General features: G+C 38.1%; 2 protein-coding genes across 4 annotated transcripts in view; one reads left to right on the forward strand and one right to left on the reverse strand.

Moving 5' to 3' along the window:
• The window catches only part of LOC109216652 (sporulation-specific protein 15-like), a 19,026-nt gene extending 5,936 nt beyond the window's left edge, over positions 1-13,090 (reverse strand). The window contains exons 1-12 of one of the 3 annotated variants that reach the window (XM_019380829.1): positions 12,749-12,827; positions 11,095-11,241; positions 10,632-10,841; positions 9,227-9,322; positions 8,803-8,855; positions 8,582-8,678; positions 5,979-6,052; positions 4,857-4,968; positions 3,828-3,938; positions 3,075-3,151; positions 503-569; positions 214-279 (exon numbers count right to left, since the gene is read on the reverse strand). In XM_019380829.1, coding sequence (XP_019236374.1) covers positions 214-279; positions 503-569; positions 3,075-3,151; positions 3,828-3,938; positions 4,857-4,968; positions 5,979-6,052; positions 8,582-8,678; positions 8,803-8,855; positions 9,227-9,322; positions 10,632-10,751 — 873 coding nt within the window. In that variant the 5' untranslated portion in view covers positions 10,752-10,841; positions 11,095-11,241; positions 12,749-12,827. Of the gene's footprint in view, positions 1-213; positions 280-502; positions 570-3,074; positions 3,152-3,827; positions 3,939-4,856; positions 4,969-5,978; positions 6,053-8,581; positions 8,679-8,802; positions 8,856-9,226; positions 9,323-10,631; positions 10,842-11,094; positions 11,242-12,748 lie in introns of all 3 variants that reach the window. The other 2 variants (XM_019380826.1, XM_019380828.1) reach the window with 2 other exon arrangements.
• Positions 13,091-21,112: 8,022 nt separating this feature from the next.
• On the forward strand, positions 21,113-21,616 carry LOC109216650. Its single transcript, XM_019380824.1, has one exon. It carries the CDS (start codon positions 21,113-21,115, stop codon positions 21,614-21,616), a length of 504 nt encoding a protein of 167 aa, XP_019236369.1.
• The last annotated feature ends 226 nt before the right edge of the window (positions 21,617-21,842 follow it).

Here is a 21,842-nt window from a genome sequence, read left to right on the forward strand (position 1 = left end):
TATATATATATATATATATATATATATATATATATATATATATATATATATATATATATATATATATAATTTAATCCATAACAATTTTCGCATTGAACCCACTATATATATATTCTTTATTTATTAACTCGATAAACGCGTGCAACGCACATACACTAAGACTACTATTTAAAAACAAAGCACGGATGGTGTCTTCCATGAAAAACTGAGTACCTGTTTCAGTTGAGCTTCAATCTCGTTCCTTTGTTTCTCCAGAGCTGAAATCTCAGCTGCTAATTCCTGAAAAAACAAGCAAAGGAACCATAAACTCAAATTTGTTAGTCCAAGCAGACTCAAACTGCTTTCACTAACTTGTCAAGTTTAATGCGTCAAATACACAAAAAAACATTACAATAAATAATGAAAGTTAAGCAGACAGAATACAAAGGGTATTTCATTTTTTTATAACCATGGTGTCTGGTCTAGCTTGTGTGTAGGGTAGTTCATCCTGTAAGCACATTACCTTCTCTACTTCACCAACTTCACCGGTCTTGGCAACACGAAATTTTAGTGCCTCCTCTTTCTGAACTCTGTCCAAAGTAAGAAATGACCATAAAACAATTAGATTCCTAGATATATATTGACATTTTTTCCAAGAAGAAGCAGCATAAAACACTTAATACAAGCCATTTTTGGATGAAGGGAATAAGGTATTACTCTATATGAAATCATCAGAGATTTCATGCCGATAATCCCTTTAATACACATGAGTATAATAGAAAATTCACTCACTGAGATACTTTGACTTGACACTCAAATCTGTTGCAATTTTGTAAAGAAAATCAGAACCTAATTATTAAAGAGAAAAAATTTCAGTTCTCCGGCATCTTTTGCATGGTCACCAACAAATTAAACTCATCAGGTCAAGTACAGGTAGCCTGACCCAGTGTTTTTGAGAGCGAGAAGCGGAAAAAAGCGAGGAGGCCTCGCTTCACTGAAGCGAGAAGCGGAAAGCGAAGCGCCCACTTTTTTCATGTGAAGCGCAATTTAATACATAAATAAAAAATATTAAATAGGCATAGAGAAATGACCGAGAACTCAATAAAAATAACATATTAAGCAAATGTTTCAATTCTTAAAATAATATTGGACTTTTGTGCTACTGCCAATTGCAACTCCATACGCCTAAGCTGGATCTTTATTTTGGCTTGATGCCATTGGATAATGAGATAGAATTTACTAGAATCACCAAAAAAAAAAAAAACAGAACTGGTAGAATAGGGCAGAACCAGTGAACAACAGTTTTTAAAAAAAACAGAGCAGTAGCATAACTAGAAAACAGGGCAGAACAGAGAAAAGAAGAACTGAAAAAAATAGAAAAGAAGAAGAGAAAGAGAAGATGAGAAACGAGGAAAGGAGTCGAGAGGAAGCAGGTAAACCAGAGAAAAGCAGAAGAGGAAGAGAAGAGAAGAGAAACTTATCTTGAGAGAATAAGAAAAGAACTGAAGAAGAGATGTCGCAGGATGTTTTGGCTTGTAGCAGTAGCAAGAAATGTTTTGGAAGAAAGGTGCGTAAGTGTATTTGCAAATTTTTTTTAGAAAAAATCCTAGGCAGCCGCTGGACCTCGCTTAAGCGAGCTTTTCTCGCTTTTTTTCCTCGCCTCACTTCTCGCTTTTTTGCCTGAAGCGCTCGCTTTTTTTCAGATGCCTCGCTTTAGGTCAGAAAAGCGCAGACCTTGCGCCTCGCCTCGCTTCAGCGCTTTAAGCGAGAAGCGCTCACTTTTAATAACCCTGGCCTGACCGTTCTATTAATCACTTAGAATCCATGCAACACATTGGTAGGGTCCAGCTTCCATGGTGTATGAGGAATGCAACACATTTGGAGTGGCTCACTAGGTTGTTTAATGTCATTTTTAAGACGAAAAAGATGCTCGAGGAATGGAGGTGGAGTACGATGATCCCATTGTACAAGAACAAAGGTGATATCCAAAATTGCAACAAACTATAAGGGTATCAAGCTGCTAAGCCACATTATGAAAATTTGGGAGAGGGTGGTGGAAGCAAGGGTGAGGAGGAGTGTGTCTATTTCTGAGAACCAATTCGGATTCATGTTGGGGCATTCCACTACTTCACCTTGTCAGGAGATTGGTGGAGTAGCATAGGGAGAGGAAGATGGACATGCATATGGTGTTCACTGACCTAGAGAAAGCCTACCGATGAAGTCCCAAGGGAGGTCCTATGGAGATGTTTGTAAGCTAAAGTTGTTCATGTGGCTTACACTAGGTTGAATGGTTGATCAAGGATATATATATGGAGCTAAGATTCGGGTGAAGACGGTGGAAAGAGACTCGGAACACTTCCCTGCTATGATGGGATTGCACCGGGGTTCAGCTCTTAGCCCGTTCATAGCTAAAGATGAGGAACTAACAAAGTCCAAAAAAAGTGTCAGGGGAGTTTAGAGGGGAAAGAGTGTGATTAGGAGTTAATATTCCATCAAAACATCTTAGATTCCTTTCTGTCCATACCGCAGGAATCATTTTCCAGATTTTCCTCATGGATCTACCAACTCTCCAAGAACTCTAGCATATGTAAGCATCCTTAGTCCTCTTTGGCATGACCCAAATTTGAGTTTTTTGGCAACTTATGGCATATTACATTGCAAAACCCTTCAGTTCATCTCTAATCCGATGAACCTAACATGTCACTGGAGTTACCAAGTCTCCCCCCAGAGGTGGTCCTCTCGGTAACATGTGTACTATCCTCCTAATCTTGTTTGCACCAAATGATCTCTTGGTGTATGAGATTTGGCAGACGTGCAACATGGAAATAAAGAATGAGATCAATTACAGGCATATATCTCGAAGTAAGTTCTGATAACAAATGAACAAGCTCAAGGCAAGAATTGAAGCGAAAAGAGTGCAGATTCTTTCTAGAGGCAGGGTACTAACACAATGCTACATAAGAAGAGATGAAGATTAAATCAAAGAAAATATATGAGGCCAAGGTCTTGCCCTTGTTAGTGACTAGTCAAACAATTTGCAGCTTTGTCAACTTTCAAAATGCCGAGACATAGAAATTGAATTGTGCAGTATTAACCTGTGATCTGAGATCTCCTTTTCAGCTTTGTTGGTGGAGCTAGCAAGAGATTCAGATAAGAGTTTCAACTTATCAACCTGCAAATAGTCAAATATTGCTTGAACTTTGTGGAAGATGCAAAGTACCTATTTTTTTAGAGGAATTGATGATTTGATAGAAAGAAAGATTTTAATGAAACCAAAATCACTCATGAGTGAAATTTTGAAGCAAACTCAACCAACAATGGCATGCCCGACAAAAAAGTAGTCATAAGCCTGAGCTTAAAAGAATCTTTACATTGGCATAAATAAGTGTCTCAAAGGTGGGAGTTTTACCTATCAGAGGGCAAGGCAAGTACATAAAAATATGGATTGATAGGAAAAAACCTTAAAAATTGTAAGATCCAAAAATAAAAGATGTACAGAAGCTAAATATCTCGGCCCATAACAATATCGAAGTGATTGAATTCTACTTAAAGAATAAAACATACTATATAAGTACTAATCAAATACTTAAAAAGAAAATTTAAGAAGAGATATTTCGCGACATACGGGATAGACAACCCAAGGTATAAAGCATACGCAGGCAGAAAATCTCACTCGTTGCGGCATTAGCCCAAGAGACTTTCAGAACACGAATGTACATCAAATATTACCAAGGCACTTGACTGACAACAAATGAAACAGAAGAGAAGCAGGATGCACTTCAGGAAAGGAGAACCAGGCCTTTTGTTACAGAAAACAAAAACATAATCAGATCAAAGGGGTAATATACCTTTTGAGAATGAACTTCTGGAGAGTCCCCGTGTTTAAGAGTTTTTTTCTTCAGTAGAAGCCCTTCTAATCTGGAGCAGACTCGAATATGCGCAAGTGCCGCTTTCAGAGCCTATAGGACAAATAGCAATGGCACAATCAACTATCTCATAAATTTCTAATTATAAAAGATAAGTAGGTTTGCCTAACATATGCAGTGCTAGGAAAATTTCACTCATTTTAGTCTCTTATAATGTTCTAGATTAATGAAATCCTGCAACACAACATCCAGCTTCAATAAGCAAAAACTCGTGAAATCACAGGGCTCTGAGAAATACTGTTTGCGGTAAGTTAAGACACTTATTTTCCAATTATTAAAATCCATTGCTTATGCAATAAAAATGAATCTCATGCATTAACCTCATGTAGAATTCTTCACTTGCCATAACAAAGCACTACAAAGAAAAAAAAGCATGTACAATTCTCCTTCTAAATAAGACCTACAGAAAGAAAATAACTTGCCAAGCCAGTATGGTGAAGTATGCTTCTTCACTGATATGAAACATATGTTACCATCTTATTACCCAGGGTCAGACCATATTTGGAAATTCTGAACGAGTGATCAGATTTGTGAATTGGAAGTGAATGGAGAGGAATGCCTGAATATTCCATTGCTTTCCTCTTATATGGAGCGCATTTCCATTTTACAAAATAAACCAATTATATTTTATCAAATACCAACAAACGTATAACAACTCCTTCCCAGACAACACATTCCATTCTGGGACATCTCAAAGTGTTTTGACACACTTAATTCAAGTAACAATATTTCATAAAACTTTCATCTAAACTCATTTAACATTATAAGGTTAAATCATGATGTGTAATTACTTGATCAATCCAACTTTAACCACCAAATAATTTCTTTATTCTACTGCTAACATAACATGCATTTGAATTAACTTCTTAGCCCCCACGCCAGATTGATTGTGTCTAATAAAATAAGGTGGGTGGAGCAAAAAGGAAATAACATAACACCGATCAGGTTCACCTCTAATGAAGCAGCAGTCTCCTTGGAAATTGTTTCATGACCCTCACTTGCATCATTTACTGTTTTTAGTTCTTCAAGTTGTTTATTCAATGTGGAGACTTCAGCATCAATTCTGCAGGTGGAAAGCACTTATCACAACCAAAATACTAAATACCGAAAGCAGAGATCAATGGCACAATATCAAGGGGTTGAGAGGTAGCTCACTTGTGAGCTCCTTCACCTTCAAAAGTAGGTGGAAGGTTCGAACATCACAAGTAGCATCCCCTCCCCCTGTGTAACAATAAAAAGTTTTTAAAAATGGCAGAATATCTAACTTATGACCTGTATTTTACTATCATTAATCACCAATCGAATTGGTTTAAAATAGTCAAAACAAATTCTTTGCTTGATAAAAAAAGGTTATTGAAATGAGCTGGACTTTTACATATATGGCATGTCTAGGACAGAATAGGATCATAAACAAATTTAAGATCACAAAAGCCTCAAATGATTCCCTGGTTATGCTTCAAGGGCTGGACTACCTCTGTATACTATCGGAAACAGCCTCTCTATCTTTATAAGGTAGGGGTAAGGTTTGCGTACACACTATCCTCCCCAGACCCCATTCATGAGATTACACTGGGTTCGTTGTTGTTGTTGTTGACTACCTCTGTATACTGTATCTTAATAAAAGAACACCAAAAATTTCCTGTTACGGCAAAAAATAGAAACAAAAATGAAATGCCTTTTAATATTGTATGTTCCATTTTTCACTCTTGAAAGCTCTACAACTATCATTTCATTTACACCAAAGGAATCTTAAGGAATCGAAAGGAAATGAGACACCGTCATGTTTAAATGCATTATCATTTTCTTTCCATCCTAAAGAAATTAGTTAGCAAGAGTTTTCCCATCTTTCGACTTTTTTTGGATGATGGTGGTGGCCGGGCCAGCTTGCGCGCATACTGATAATAAAAATAATAAGATGCAGTTACTCATCGACTAAAGAAAAAGAAAACTAAGCTCAATCAGCCAAAGCTCTGGAAACAAGGGAGAAATTCCACTTCAAATAATTTGGCTCCAACCCTGGGGTTCACTTATATACAGATGTCAAAGAATTTCAGGTGTTATAAGAAGTAATACCTTCCGAGATCTGCGTTAATTTTCAACCCTGTGATGGCACTTTCTGCAAACTGCAATAGCTCCTCTCGTTTTACCTGTCAATGGATAGAATGGTTGCATAGGCTAAGAAGTCATGATAATAAGTTTAGATTTTGATGTTTGTTTTTTCGATAAATAGATAATGAGTGACAATATCAATGAGGAAAATTACCTAAAATCTAGGTAGATGTGGAGACTAATGTTAAGCGAATGCAAGTGTTAAATAACATGTGAGGAAATTTCTTCAGACAAATGGAAGGGGGTTGGAGCAAGAGCTTCTTCAATTCTTTGAAAAATGCAGCACATAGTGTTCAAGACTTGAAATCACATGAAAACATCTTCACCTGAGCACAAACAGAAAGCAAAAGAAAGTAGAACGAAGTCTCATGACACTCTAAGTCTCCGCATGCAGTTAACTTTGATTCACGGGACCAGAAAGCAAGTACTACCAGTGCAAATGTGGCAGGAAAGAATTAGCCTGACAATATACTTGGCAAATACAAACTCTAACATACGTGTTTTGAGTTGCAAGCTGTGTTATGACTGTCTGAGGCCTCATTTGTTTTTTTTAAGATTAAGACGTCTGAATCTGAATACACGTCTGAATATCAAGATGCGTATTCAGATTCAGATGTCTTAATCTTAATACACATTGGAATGTTAAGATGTGTATTAAGATCTGAATACTAAATGATTAAGATTGATTGATTTTTAACATCTGAATGTATAAAATTTACCTTTATTTGAAAATTAATAAACATAAAACTCAAATAAAATACTAATTAATCTAATATTCCATCAATAAAGGATATAGTTTTTTAAAATATGATAGTTGTTGGTGGTGATGGATAACGGTAGTGCTTGTGATTGCCTTGGTGGTAGATTTGGTTGATGGTGGTAGTTTATGGTGGTAGCTAGTGGTGATTGGTAGTGGTAGCTATTATGATTGAGGATAGTGGTGGTGGGTGGTGATAGTTAATAATGGCGGGTGATGGTGGTGGTAGTTGTGATTGAGGAAGATGGTGGTGGGTGGTAGTAGTTTATAATGATGGGAAGTGCCAGCTATGGTTGTTGATGTTGATGGGGTGGTTAGTTGTGGTATTTGAAGTGGATGAGCGTTGGTTGTCATTGAGAATGATAGTGGTGGGAATGGTGGGGATGGTGGATGGTGGTGGTCGACAATGGTGGTGGCTATGATTGAAGATGATGGTGGTGGTGGTGGTTAAGTTTGGTGGTGGTGGTGGGTGGCATGGTGGTAGTTGATAATGGTAGGCGGTGGCGGCAGTTAATAATGAATATGAAGATAACATCTTAATGAAATTAAGTCTCTGTTATAGATCTTAATCATACAGACCTATTTAGACCCATTAAGTGGTTGTGAAGTAAAAAAAACAAACACACTTAACGATTACGATCTAAATAATTAAGATTCAGACTTTAAAAACAAACGCACTTAACGTCTGAGATCTGAATGATTAAGATACAGACCTCCATTAAGTGCAAACAAATGAGGCCCGAATGACCTCCATAACTTCCTTCTGAAGGCTAAGCTCATGCATTTTCGCGTTAATTAGAAGCCTTCAGAAGTACTTTTTGTTGCATCAATATCTCAAATGAGACTCACTGTTTATAGCAGCTTTATAATTTAGTCAAGCTTTATCTAAACATCTTCATGTGCAGGCCTGACTCTTTTTCTTGAGACAAATATGTGAATTATTTTTCCTAATGGGTGGCAATAAAACCTGAACCAAGGACATCTACCTACTCTAGTACCATATTGAATTTGTTGACTGCCTCGTTTAAGAGCTTGAGCTGTTAGAGAGGGGATACATTTACTTTTTATCATAGGTCTGAAACAGAATCAATAAAGTTTATTCATTCTTTCTTCAAAAGAGAAATGGAATAATCATTGGGAAAGCCCCTGTCCAATTCAAAAGCTCATAAATGTTCCCTTTTAACAGAACTCTTTCATTTATCTAGATAGAATATAGCTAAACACTCATGAAGGAGAAAAAAGAAGCAAATTGAGCATCCAAAGGTAACAAACTTCAGGAAACCAAACGTCCTAGAGTAACTGCTAATTTCAGTAGTAGTGTAGTCGACTCATAGTTGGGAAAGGATTTCGGTAAATCTACCCTACAAATCTAGTGGTGCATGAAGAACATAAGATCACAATGCGTAAGGGATATAATTTTTCTCTATTAATATTGCAATGACAGATCTGGTGATCTGGACCTAAAGCTTGCTGAGGTGCTTTTTAGAGTGTGATTCTATTGTTAGGATATAAAATACAGAATGCTTTTTAAGGATAAAATAGTATTCAAATTAACCGGAGATCCAGTTTAGTTAACCAACCAACAGAAGATATTTCAGAAATATTTGATAGATGATTTACCACAATTGAACTTCACACCTATTTTGAACTTCAGCATAAGACAGATTCAACTGAAAATTATTAAATGGATATGAAGGACCATACTTCATTGATTGTCATAATAATACAACACAATGAGGAGAGCCACCAAAATCAAGAGCTTATCAATTATGGCATATGTTTATGGAAAATGGAAAGACTGGTTCTTTACCAATACTTCATCTTTGTAGCTTGAGAAAGCTTTTGACAGATCCTGGATGCTGCTGACTATTGCATTGTGAACCGCTTTTCCTCCAGTGAGACAGAGCCTGCAAGTAACCAAATACAGTAAAGTTTCTGTCAATAATGTACCTACTCTCCACATACCACATACTGGACAACAGTTTACATATATGTTATCAGATACATGCTATCAAAACCACATAAACTCACCCAAATAATTCAAGGAGGAGAGAGATTTCCTCTTCATTTGGTGCTTCAAGAATCTGAATCACAAAAAAGAGTTAACCTAGGCGATCAGCAATTTGAGATCCAAACGACAAGCAAAGTACAAGCGAAAAGTCCACGACCAAAAGATATTACACAACCTGATGGACTAAATATAAAGCATTAACTATTCTCCAGAGGTATCATCAGCCAAATATAACTTTTTATATAAATATTGTTCAAATAAGACATTCCCCACAGGTGTCTTTACTGAAATAAAACAATAGCTGTAAGACTCTTTGAAAAGATTAAAGCAATCATGAAGATCGAAATTGAGCCAAAGTGAAACAGGAACAAGAGTTACTAGAGAAACCAAAAATTACTGCAACTTCTTTATCCAAAGCAAGCAGGACTTGGAAATGTGACATACCATACAAATTGATATGCCCTCCAAAGCTTTACTGTAAAGAAAGACATCACGAAAGTTCAGTGGCTCGCCTCCCATCTCAGAATCATAATAGAGAACCTATAAAATTGTAAACATGGTCTAAGTCAATCTGTATGAAACCAAATATTCCGAATGTAATTTTTTATGTCAGGGATGAATGGAAATGGCATCAACAAGCAAAGACAAAAGAACACCAAAACATGATTTGAGTTTGCTCCGTTTAAATAACAAAAAGTATAAGAAATGACCTATAACTAAAATAAGATAAGAGGGGGACACAATCTAGGCAATCAGATTTTTTTCTGATATGTTAAACTCCACCCACAAAACCCCCTATCCAAGAGCCCTACTTTACCCCCCAGTAACTCAAACCCTCCAATCTTATGGTTAAAAATGGTAGGGTCGTTATCACTAGGCTATCTCTTCCTTCTCCAGAAAAATCAGCAGTAATTGGAGATGATTGCGGTTGCACAAAGTAGATGACATTAACAAAAAGCAAAAGTTCTTTTCATACACCGCTCATGAAAAAGTAGCAAGTATCCCCAGATCAGAAGCAGCAGAACTCATTTACAACTAGTCACGACAAAAGCAGCTCAAAATAAATCAGATCCCTGACTCAATAAAAGTCTGATCTCTGATCCACATTTTATTCTAAAATATAAATTTTCCCATAATGAAGAAGCTACACTCAAACATTCACTGCTTCACCAATGTCTCCCAAGATGATTTCATATAGTGTGCATAGATGCTGCAACAGCTAATTACAGGAACCTAGTTGTGGCATGAATCATACATAATCGAGGAATATTAATCCAATAATATGCACAAGTTACTTCAATAGGTAGGCAATAGCAATAGTCACATAAGCGCCACAATCAGGATCCAGGAAGGTTAGCGTGTCAAATCAGCGGATAAAGGCATCGCAGCAGGATAGAGGCCAAATGGAAGTCAGAGGCTGCTTTACTGATTTTAAAGCAACAGATAGAGATGAAATGAAGGAGCAAAGAATCCAGGCACCAGCGGAGATTTCAAAAGCAGCAAAAGAGCTATGATGAAGGAGAAGAACAGACACTAAATTCAACCCTTCAAAAGATAATTCCCTAAGATGAAACAACGGCAAGGAAAATCAATTAAGTTAACCAGTTTGAACGTTATCTTTAACCTCATCTGAATATCTGAGTGGTCAAAAAAGCATACGAACTGCCTGGTGTCTTAGACATAGAAATCTTAAAAAAAGAAAAACTAGTTCACTAAGATTGTCTTCTTCTTATATACCATTAAAAGACAAAAATGGATAAATTCTGTCAACATGGAGCAAACTCAATCCTGTTTCATGGTAATAGGAGAAAGATAACAGACGGAGAGCACTCAAGATCAGTCTACTCACCAGTGATTGTTTTCTTGGTTCCTCAGAAGGATGCTGCTGCTCATTGTTCTTCTCTTTATCTTCAACAGAAACCTCAGACATGTTATCAATTGCTTTAAGTGCAGCTAACCACCTTTTCATCAACTGAACTCTCTCTGGTCCCTTGCAAGAAAAAGAAGCCTCTTCCAATCTTTGGACCGTCTGTTTAAAGCTTTTGAAGTTCCTATTCCCCTGTCATAAACAAATGCATTAGTCATGCATTTTTTTTACTTCACATAAGAAAATGAAGTGCAATCACAGGGGTTCCTAGACACAGAATTGGATAGTTCCTGCAGTTTACAAAAGATTATTAACTGAGTTCCATTACAGCTCTGTGCTTATATGCGACAGCCGTGTAGCATTTTTTACTTTTTTTTATTGGTATGTAGCATTTCTTACTTTTTCCAACCAAATATTTTTTTTGACTCTTTTATGATTGATGTACCTCTACATGCTTGCTCCACTGTCAATCACTCAGACCTGTTCTGTTCTTTCACCAAATCTCCAACAACATCAGCCCTTCAATAAGCAGGAAAGATGTGGGAAGTAACTTAACATCATGTAGAAGTTCATGAAGGTTCAACTCCACTACCTAGTAAATAGAGAAAATTCCAAATGAGCTTGTTAAGTTTGATCCTGGACACAAACAAATCATGTTTCCCTCATGAAGAACCTTTCAGGAAGATAGAGGACCAGTAGGCAAAGTTAAAATTTGCACTCTAGAATGCAAAAGAACAACTTAACATCCGTTTCATTCCATCATTAGTGTGGACCTAAATAAATAAACCCTATCTAACAGCTTTGCCAGTTAGACGTGATGGTCATACAATTCAACACGATATGAGAGCACAAAAAGATCCTAACTTTGAGTTTCACCACTACCAATCAATAAAATATTTTCACATGCTTGGCCCAAAGAAAAGAATCAAGCGCACGCGTAAGGAGGTGAGGAGGCATGTTGCAAATCTAAAATAAATTAATAAATAAACAAATGGGACCTCTCTCTAACAACTTAATCTTTTACCTGAGGAGGTCACATAATTCAATAAAAGTGACTAAACAAGAATATTCGGAAATTCTTAACAAGAAAAGAACCATATTTCCGATTATAAGAAACATGCATATGATACCTATTTGCTTCCTTAAATTAAACTGCCAATACTTTTGAAACTCATCCTATTACCATTAAAGAGTTCAGGACATGATAGCTGGCACCCAAACCTTCCACTATTTTGCTGCTAGTGTGAGCTTACGAAATTTCTTCTTTCTTTTTTACCGTTTATAAAGAGCTTACATGAATATAAAAGGCACAAGACTTAGTATTGCAATGATGTGCTTTTTTAAGGTTGACTGGATTGATTTGTAAAGAACTCATATAGTCAATCTCTACTTACCTAGGATTGAGGCTTGGTTGATTGATTGATTCAATTAACTTACAGAATATCACATTAAGATTAACCAGCAGGTTTAAGGGGCTAAATGCTCAGAAAGGCAAAAGCTGATTTCCTTCAAATCTTAATTGCTCGACTTTCTAAAAAAAATGACTTGCTACCAGCACATCACATCTTAACAGTCTGCTTCACCAAACGACGATATACCTTTTTTGTTATGATGGTGGTGTCCTAGCCAAATTGCGCGCACCTCGACTATTCCACCGGGTACTTGCTACCTCCCACTAGCACAAGTACGGGTAACTCTGCCCACCGCGGCTTAGGAATATGGGAAGAAATCATCTAGTATTTTTTTGCCTCTGCTCACCTTCCACTTTATTGATCACTAGGCCTAGACCACAACATTGAGTGCACCAAACAATGAGATACTTGATTCTCCTTCTAATTTAAGTATATATACAAGCACGCTTTAAAAAGTGCAGCAAATTTGTAATTGTTCCCTTCACACATGTATAACTATCAAATACCATTGTCACTTATATGCACTACATATTCACCCCAAGGAAACAGTATAGTAGCTAAGAGCCCAAGACTCCAGAATTATCACTTAGCTGCAATATGTTTTTACATTATATCTCTATCATGTATTTTAGTAGCTGAATAAATCAACAAAATACTAGAAAGAACATTAATAGTAAAGAAACTCACAATGCGATCCTGTAAGATTTTAGCGCCCTCGGCAACTGCGTGACCGGCGTGTTGAACAACGGAGTCGGCGTAGTTCTTAACAGTGCGTGTGAGGTTGTTATTCCCAACCTCCACCGCTTTATTCATGGCTGATCTCAACCACGACATTTTCAATCGAAAATTTCAGCTTCAAATTAGGGTTTCGCAACAGAGAAGAAAGAAGAAGGAGGAATTTAAAAAAATGGCGTCGTTTGTTGATTTTTATTATAGTGAAGAGGAAGAGGAAGATCGTGCATGCAAATACTGCAAGGTGTGCTGCTGTTGACAAAGTTGGGACTATTGTGAATTGCGTGCGAGGAGCGCTGTTTAGACATATTCATGGTCCACCACCATGGAAAATTCAATTTTTTGTAAATTACATTCAGACCACAGAAGTTTTATTTTTCTCCAATTTCCATTAATAGTATTCAAATTCCACCCAAACTATTTCAGAAGTCTTGATTTTCTAGTCAGAATTTTGCAGCATTATACACTATGAATGATAAGATTCTCCCATGGGCAGACTATAACATCATTGTCTTGATACGAAATCGGGGGCGAAATGGTGGATGTAGTTAAGTAGTTACGTGTGTTTAAATAAAAGAGTACGAACACAATAAATCAAATAAATGGTAAAATTTCGAAATCGAACCAATAATGTTCAAATTCTGATTCGACCTTTGATGAAATCACATTATGTCAATAACAGTGGAGATTATCTAATTAATATATGAAGGTACATAATCACATTATCAATTACCAGAAATTATCATTAGCTAAGCAAAGGTGTCCAGTTGTCTGATTAATTGATTTTGTGATTCTCACATTTAAAATAACAATGTAATGAGAGCTATAATCAGCATTGGTTTTTCGAATTGAAAAAGTTCAACATCAAAATTGTGATATCTTGGAGATCTTATGCAGAAATGTGGTGGGCTTTATGGTTTACATAACGATGAGAGCTTGTTCGGCATCTAATAGCCAGTTTGGCCAAACTTTTTTTTTTGCCAAAAGTATTTTTTACTCTAAATGTAAGATGTTAAAAGAAAAATATTTTTCAAAATAAGCTGATTTTAGAAGCTTAGACAAATATGCTATTAGTCAAGATTAGTGATGATAGGCTGTAATTACGTATTTTAGTCACTTATCGCACTCTAATTTACTACACTTTAATTGAGTTTGAGCTTTAGTCGCTAGTGTTTTGCACTATTACGTGTTTTATGCCTTGTAGGAGTGATTCCGAGCTATGTAGATGTTATGGAACGAATTAGAGCTATTTGGAGCTTTGAAGTCTGAATAAAGCCCAAGGGATTAAGCCGGGATCGCGTTTGAGGGTCGAGAACCACGTCTGGATATCAAAAAGTCAAGAAAAATCCATACTCTAAGAAAAAGACACAACCGGGGTGCGTGGCGCGCCGCGGCCGTGTAAATTGCAGTTGTTGTCAATTTTGCACGCTCCCTAATAAACCCACAAGCACACTGCATGGCGCGTCCTCCCATGCGGCGCGCCTGTGCAATTTTTACAGAGTCCCAACCCTATTTCGCATAGGAAAAAGTGTGATCCCGACCCTACTTGGTATAAATACATGTAAAAATATTATTTTTGAGACTTTTGACACACCTTAGATCTAAGGAGACTATTTTGGAAGGGAGAAGACGTTGGGAGCATTCTTTGGGGGGAGAAAATCATCGAGTTCTTCATTCCTTCATCTTTTCTTTGTAATTTGTTTATGCAAAATACTTGAAAAGTTGTTGCTAGAACATGAGTGGCTAAGCACTCTAGTTTCTAGGGTTGTGGTTGACATGATTATTAATGTTTATTAATAACATAACATCTCTGTTAATTCGGATTATCGTTTTGTGGTTGTTTCTTTAATTCTAGTTTTAACTTGTGAATTATTGCAGCTACCAATTCACCCTACTATCTATGCTATGCTTGGGAAAACCGTATTTAGATTAGAGTAAAATCAAAGAGAGCTTGTTTCTGAACCCGTGGCTTGGGGAAAGATTTCGCAGTTAGGATAGGAATATACCTAACAGTCTTGCTTAATTAAATATTAAATTATATTCGTTCATGATAGACTCAATACCATAGGAATACAGGATTGATATATTGTGGACAGGCAGGTAGTATTGTGGGAACATGCTATTCATATAAACAATCTGGTTAATTAGCAACCATAGTGATAGAATATATGAGTCCACCAAACTATATAGAGACCGGGTCCTCTATGAGTTTCTACTGAGAATACTAATGAAACAATAAGTAAATAAGATAGGGAGCTTTTACGTGGAAAAATCCCTGCTCAAGGGGATAAAAAACCACGACCTACACTGGTAGGATTTCAACTTCACTATGAGCAACTTTATATTACAACCTATGCAATCTAGGAATTAAACTCTTAATCCCTCACTAACTTGTAATACACCTATTACAAGCCACTTTGCAATGCACCTATTACAAAGACTTCAACTCATGACTAACTCTAGTCACGACACAAACACTAAGGGTTTATGGTTTTACAAGGGGTTCCTAAACATGCTTCTAGATAAGCAAAGTAGGAATTACAATGAAGAGCAATTACAAAGTTACAACTCAACTAAGAACAGCAAAATACTATCTTTAGGAACTGGTCCGTAGTAGGGTTGTTCTTTGTTCTTGATGCACTTGAGAATTGAATGCTCGATCAGTGAACGATTGGTGTGCTTGAATGCTCAAGTTTATTCTCAAGTCCTCAAGTGATGTTTTGATGTAATGTTTTATGTTAATGCAACATGGATGACATCACTTGAATGATGTAATCACTTGGTAGGTCAAAAGAAAAGTGACTGCAGAATTGTGTTGCACTGTTCTGTGTACTGTGCAGACAGTCACTTTCCAGCTGTAGACAGTTAACTTTGTACTGCTGTCAGGGAAACACAAGGGTATCAGGTCCCTGTGCTGATATCTTCTTAAATTGTAGCAGTTCTCATTAGCTGGAATCGGTTGATTTGAGTCGTGTACCAAGTGAGTCAGGTTCCTTATCTGGTTCTTTGACAGTAAGTTTGTTAGATCATCAAAACATAAAGCTAAGGCATTGTAAACCCATCACATAAATAATCCGGATTAACAAGTGTGATTATTGAACTCAATAGGATTGATAAACCAACCACAACCCTGGAATTTTCATCTACTCTGAATTAAACTCTCATCATACACATTTGCATTCTTGTTAAATTAGTTGTTACTTGTTTAATTTCCGCAATAGCAGATTAATAAAAAAACATCACTCTTGATTATCTTGGACAATTAATTAATTTTAGTTTGCTTAGTTAACGATCAATCTAAGTCTCTGTGGGTTCGACATCTGACTTTCGAGTCACTTTATTACTTGACGACCACATATACTTGCGTGTGTGTTTGGTCGTAGCAAGTTTTTGGCGTCGTTGCCGGGGACTTAGTTATTGATTGTTCATTTATGTTAAGCTTTTATTCGTTATTTGTTCAAGTTTTATTTTTTAATTTGCCTTGTTTGTGATAACGCAGGCTCTTCTCTCGAATGCGGAGGAATAGAAGTGCAAACAATCTCCTTCATCTTGATCCTGAAATCGAAAGAACACTTCACAGAGTGAGGAGGGAAGTCGAAGCTAGAACTGGAATAGAAAGAGATTTGGACATCGTAGTTCAACCACAGTCAATAGAGATGGCAGGTAATGAAGAGCATCCGTTGATAGAAGTTGCAAGTCCAATCTTGCTAATATGACTCAGGCTATTGTGAAGCCTGCTATCTCTTATATCACGGGTCACTCTGAACTCAAACAGTACATGGTACAGCTGATTCAGTCCACCGGGCAGTACGTGGGTCTATCTCATGAAGATCTGCAGAGGCACATTCAAAACTTTTTGGAAATTACGGACACTTACAATTACCCGAACGTTTCTAAGGACTATGTCAAGCTGACACTGTTTCCCATTTCATTGCTGGAGGAAGCTAAGGAATGGTTGCAAAAGGAGCCCGCAAACTCAATCAACACTTGGGATGACGTAGCAAGGAAATTCTTAATCAAGTTCTTTCCCACTAAGAAGACAAAATCCCCAAGGATCCAGATTCTTGGGTTTCAACTACGAGATGGAGAGACTCTTCGTCAAGCTTGGGAATGATACAAGAAGCTACTCAGAGACTTCCCACATCATTGTCAACTGATGAGGTGTTGGGTCACACTTTCGTTAATGGGTTGGACGAGGCATCAAAGATGAATATTGACTCAGCATATGGAGGTAGTAGCATGACAAGACCGTATAGTGATATCCAGATCCTGCTAAACAATTTTACTGCTAATGATAATAACTGGCAAGGAGATTGGGAACCACGAAGAGCACTTAAACAAAAGGCAGTAGGTATGATTGAGCTTAATGATTTTTCAGCCATGAGGGCAGATATAGCAAGATTAGCAAATCAGATTGACAGAATGACAATGCACCAAGCACAATAGATGCAGCATGTGCAACAGATGTCTACTTGCTTCGAGTTATGTGGTGAAGGTTACATAAGTGACATATGCCCCGTGAATCTTGAATCCATCTACAGATCTACTATGCGGGGAAACAAGCTAGAGGGCCGATGAATCAAAATGCTCAATATGGTAACACACACAATCCGAATTGGAGGAATCATCCTAACTTCTCCTGGGATGGAAATTAGAATATCAGGCCTCAAGATAATTACAATCAGCCACCTAAAGCCCCATAGCAAGAAGAAGAGAGTTAGACTGACATGATGAAAAAGCTCTTGCTAGGCAATCAGAAAGTTATGGCTGAGAATCGACAATTGCACACAAAGTTCAGAAATATAGAGAGGCAGTTTGGGCAAATGGCTAACACTCAGAATACTAGACCTACTGGATCTCTCCCAAGTGATACAAAGAAAATTCCTCAAGTCAATGCAGTGACATTGAGAAATGATAGAGAGTTGGTAGAAACGCCTTAGAAGAAAAAGGAGCAGTCTAGGCTCGAAGAAAAAAGAGTGCCAAAACTTGTAGAGGCAGATGAGAGAAACAAAACAGAGTCTGAGCACATATCAGAGAGGGTGCCACCCCTTTTTCCTCAACGATTGAGAAAGAAGAATGATGACCACATGTTTCACAAATTTCTAAATATGCTGAAGCAGATACACGTGAACATCCCTTTGGTAGACATGCTCCGTGAGGTACCAAAATATGCAAAATATATTAAGGATATAGTGGCAATTAAGAGGAGGTTAACTGAGTTTGAGAACGTCGCACTTACTGAGGAGTTCACTTCCAGGATTCAACAAAAGCTTAAGGATCCGGGTAGTTTTACCATCCCCGTGAGGATTGGGGGAAATTGATGTGGGTAGAGCCTTGTGTGATTTAGGTGCAAATATCAATCTGATGCCGTTGTCAGTGTTCATACAATTGGGCTTAGGAGCTCCGAGACTCACCACGGTGATGCTACAGTTAGCTGATAGATCTTATAATTGTCCTGAGGGGGTAATTGAGGACGTCTTGCTGCAAATTTTGGAAGTTTATTTTCCCTGCAAATTTTATCATCTTGGACTACGAGGCTGATGAGTTAGTTCCTATCATCTTGGGACGACCTCTCTTGGCCACTGGAGATGCAATTATCAAAGTCTCAAAAGGTAAGATGATCTTGAGGGTGGAAAATAAAGAAGCGGTCTTCAATGTATATCGAGCTACTTAGTTGCCTCGTCATTACGAGGACCTGGCCATTATTTCTGTGGTGGAGATAAATGAACCAGCCATAGAGCCAAGTGTGTTTAAAGAAGATGCACTAGAAAAGGCATTGATGTTGTTCAATCACTTGGAAGAAGTGGTTGAGTAGATGTTGCAAATTCTGGATGCATCTCGTGAATACATAAGAGAAGGATCCCAGTTTGAGCCTCTGGATAGGCCGATCAGCCCGCCCCCTAAACCCTCAGTTGAGGAGGCCCCAAAACTAAAACTTAAACCCTTACCATCTCATATTCATTATGCATATTTGGGAAGTTCTAACATGTTACCTGTGATTGTTTCTTCTCATTTGTCTAAATTGCAGGAAGAAAAGCTCTTAAGAGTGCTGAGGGAGCACAAGCATGCCATTGGTTGGACAATATCTGACATAAAGGGTATTAGCCCTGCATTCTGCATGCACAAAATACTCATGGATGAGGGACACAAGCCTAGTGTGGAATATCAACGCCGCCTAAATCCAATCATGAAAGATGTGGTAAGAAAATAAGTGATTAAGTGGCTCGATGCAGGTATAGTATTTCCTATCTCCGACAGTAAGTGGGTAAGCCATGTTCAAGGTGTACCTAAAAAGAGGGGTATGACTGTTGTAGTGAATGAACAAAATAAATTAATCCCAACTAGGACTATGACTAGTTGGCGAATATGCATAGATTATAGAAAGTTGGATAATGCTACACGAAAAGATCACTTCCCTCTCCACTTCATTGATCAAATGCTTGACAAGTTAGCCGGACAAGAATACTATTATTTCCTTGAGGCTATTCGGGGTATAATCAGATTGTTATTGCCCTGGAAGATCAAGAAAAGACCACTTTTACATTCCCTTATGACACTTATGCATTTAAGAGAATGCCATTCGGGTTGTGTAATGCACCTGTGACTTTTCAAAGGTGTATGATGGCTATTTTCACAGATATGGTGGAACGGTTTGTGGAGGTCTTTATGGATGATTTTGTTGTGTTTGGTCCTTCTTTTGATGAATGCTTGACCAATCTTGCTAAAGTGCTTGCTAGGTGCGAGGAGACTAATCTGGTACTGAATTGGGAAAAGTATCAATTTATGGTACTTGAAGGTATACTGCTGGGGCACAAGGTGTCCAAAGATGGACTGGAAGTTGACAAGGCTAAGGTGGAAGCAACTGAAAAGTTTCCACCACCAATCTCAGTGAAAGGAGTTAGGAGTTTTCTGGGACATGCAGGTTTTTATCGTCGATTTATAAAGGATTTCTCAAAAAATTTCTCTCCTTTGTGCAAGTTGTTAGAGAAGGATGTGTCATTCAAGTTTGACGATGCTTGTCTGAAAGCATTCGAGGAGCTGAAAAAGAAGTTAGTGAGTGCACCAATCATAGTGGCTCCTGAATGGAACGAGCCATTTGAGCTGATGTGTGACGCTAGTGATGGTGCCATTGGGGCCGTATTGGGCCAGAGGAGGAGCAAAATATTTCACTCCATTTACTATGCAAGCAAGACTCTCACTCATGCTCATGCTCAAAGAAATTATACTGTGACAGAAAAGGAGTTGCTTGCTGTAGTGTGGGCGTTCGATAATTAACGGGCCTATTTGGTTGGCACCAAAGTCATCGTCTACACAGACCATGCAACCATCGAGTATTTGTTTGAAAAGAAAGATGCTAAACCAAGGCTAATCCATTGGGTTTTACGCTTGCAGGAATTTGACTTGGAGATCCGAGACCATAAAGGGACAGAGAATCAAGTGGTTGATCACTTCTCCAGGTTAGAAACTCGGAATCATATAGCTGAGGGAGATGTTATCAAGGAAACCTTCCCGGATGAGCAATTGTTGGCCGTTACTACTGGGAGGTACCATGGTATGCAGATTCTGCAAACTACCTAGCAAGTGGAGAAATGTCGTCTGACCTTGAACCCTATGCTAAAAGGAAGTTCTTGCGAGATGTGAGATCATATATGGGATGAGCCGTTTTTGTTCAAATCTTATACTGATAAGTTAATGAGAAAATGTGTGCCTGAATCTGAAATAAATGCTATCTTACATGGATGTCATGCGTAGCCTTATGGTGGTCATCATGCGGGTGACAAAACAGCGGCTAAGGTGTTCCAATTGGGTTTCTATTGGCCTAGGGTGTTTAAAGATGCCCATGAGTTCGTGAGGAGGTGTGATAGGTGCTAGAGAACAGGAACAATTACGAAAAGGCATGAGATGCCATTGCATGGTATTATGGAGGTTGAAATTTTTAATGTGTGCGGAATTGATTTTATGGGTTCGTTTCCCTCATCCAGTGGGTGTAAGTATATTTTGGTGGCCGTTGACTATGTGTCGAAGTGGGTGGAGGCCATTGCTCTTCCTACCAATGATGCCAAGGTTGTGGTCAACTTTGTGAAAAGCATATCTTTACAAGGTTCGGCACCCCGAGAGTGATGATAAGTGATGAGGGCACCCATTTCTGTAACAAGCTATTGGATAATGGCTTAGAGAAATACGGGGTCAAACATAAGGTTGCAACCGCTTACCATCCTCAGACTAGTGGAAGGGTTGAAGTCTCAAATAAAAGTAGATTACGGAGAAGACGGTTAGTACAAGTAGGAAAGATTGGGCTGGAAGGCTTGATGATGCTCTATGGGCATACCGGACCGCCTACAAAACTCCAATAGGAACCTCCCCTTACAAGCTGGTTTATGGAAGGCATGCCATTTACCGGTGGAACTTGAGCACAAGGCCTATTGGGCGATAAAGAAGCTGAACTTTGATGCAGAATTAGCGGGTAGAAAGCGGTTGATGCAATTGAACGAGCTTGATGAGTTTCACTTGCACGCGTATAAGAATGCCAAGTTATATATAGAAAACACCAAGCGCTGGCATGATAAGCATATCCATCATCGCGAGTTCGAACCGGGCCAATTGGTTCTCTTGTTCAATTCGAGGTTGGGACTCTTTCTGGGGAAACTCAAATCGAGATGGTCGGGCCCGTCTGAGGTGGTGAGAGTCACTCCACATGGTGCAATTGAGTTGCGCGTCTTAGGTGGTAAGAGAACGTTCTTAGTGAACGGACAAAGAGTAAAGCACTATTATAGAGGTGACTTTGATCGTCAGAAGTCAAAGGTGTTACTTGCTAATGATTAGACGATATTCTGTGTCGTGTCGCGACGTTAATCAGGAGCTTGTTGGGAGGCAACCTAGCTTTACTGCTTTCTTTTATTTTTGTTATTATTATTATATTATTTTTGTAGTATTTGTTTTGATTTTGTAGGATTACTAGCATAGAAGGCAAAACCATTGGAAGAGTACAAAAGCGAGCTAGATGGTGAGAACTAAGTGTGGGGTGCCCACACAAAGGACCATCCTTGGG

This window comes from Nicotiana attenuata, unplaced genomic scaffold (assembly GCF_001879085.1).
Source record: "Nicotiana attenuata strain UT unplaced genomic scaffold, NIATTr2, whole genome shotgun sequence".
In the NCBI taxonomy this organism is placed as follows: Eukaryota; Viridiplantae; Streptophyta; class Magnoliopsida; order Solanales; family Solanaceae; genus Nicotiana; species Nicotiana attenuata.

Excerpts from the sequence above, each read along its gene's own strand:
- LOC109216650 (XM_019380824.1), top strand. The coding sequence starts at position 21,113 with ATGGGCATACCGGACCGCCTACAAAACTCCAATAGGAACCTCCCCTTA.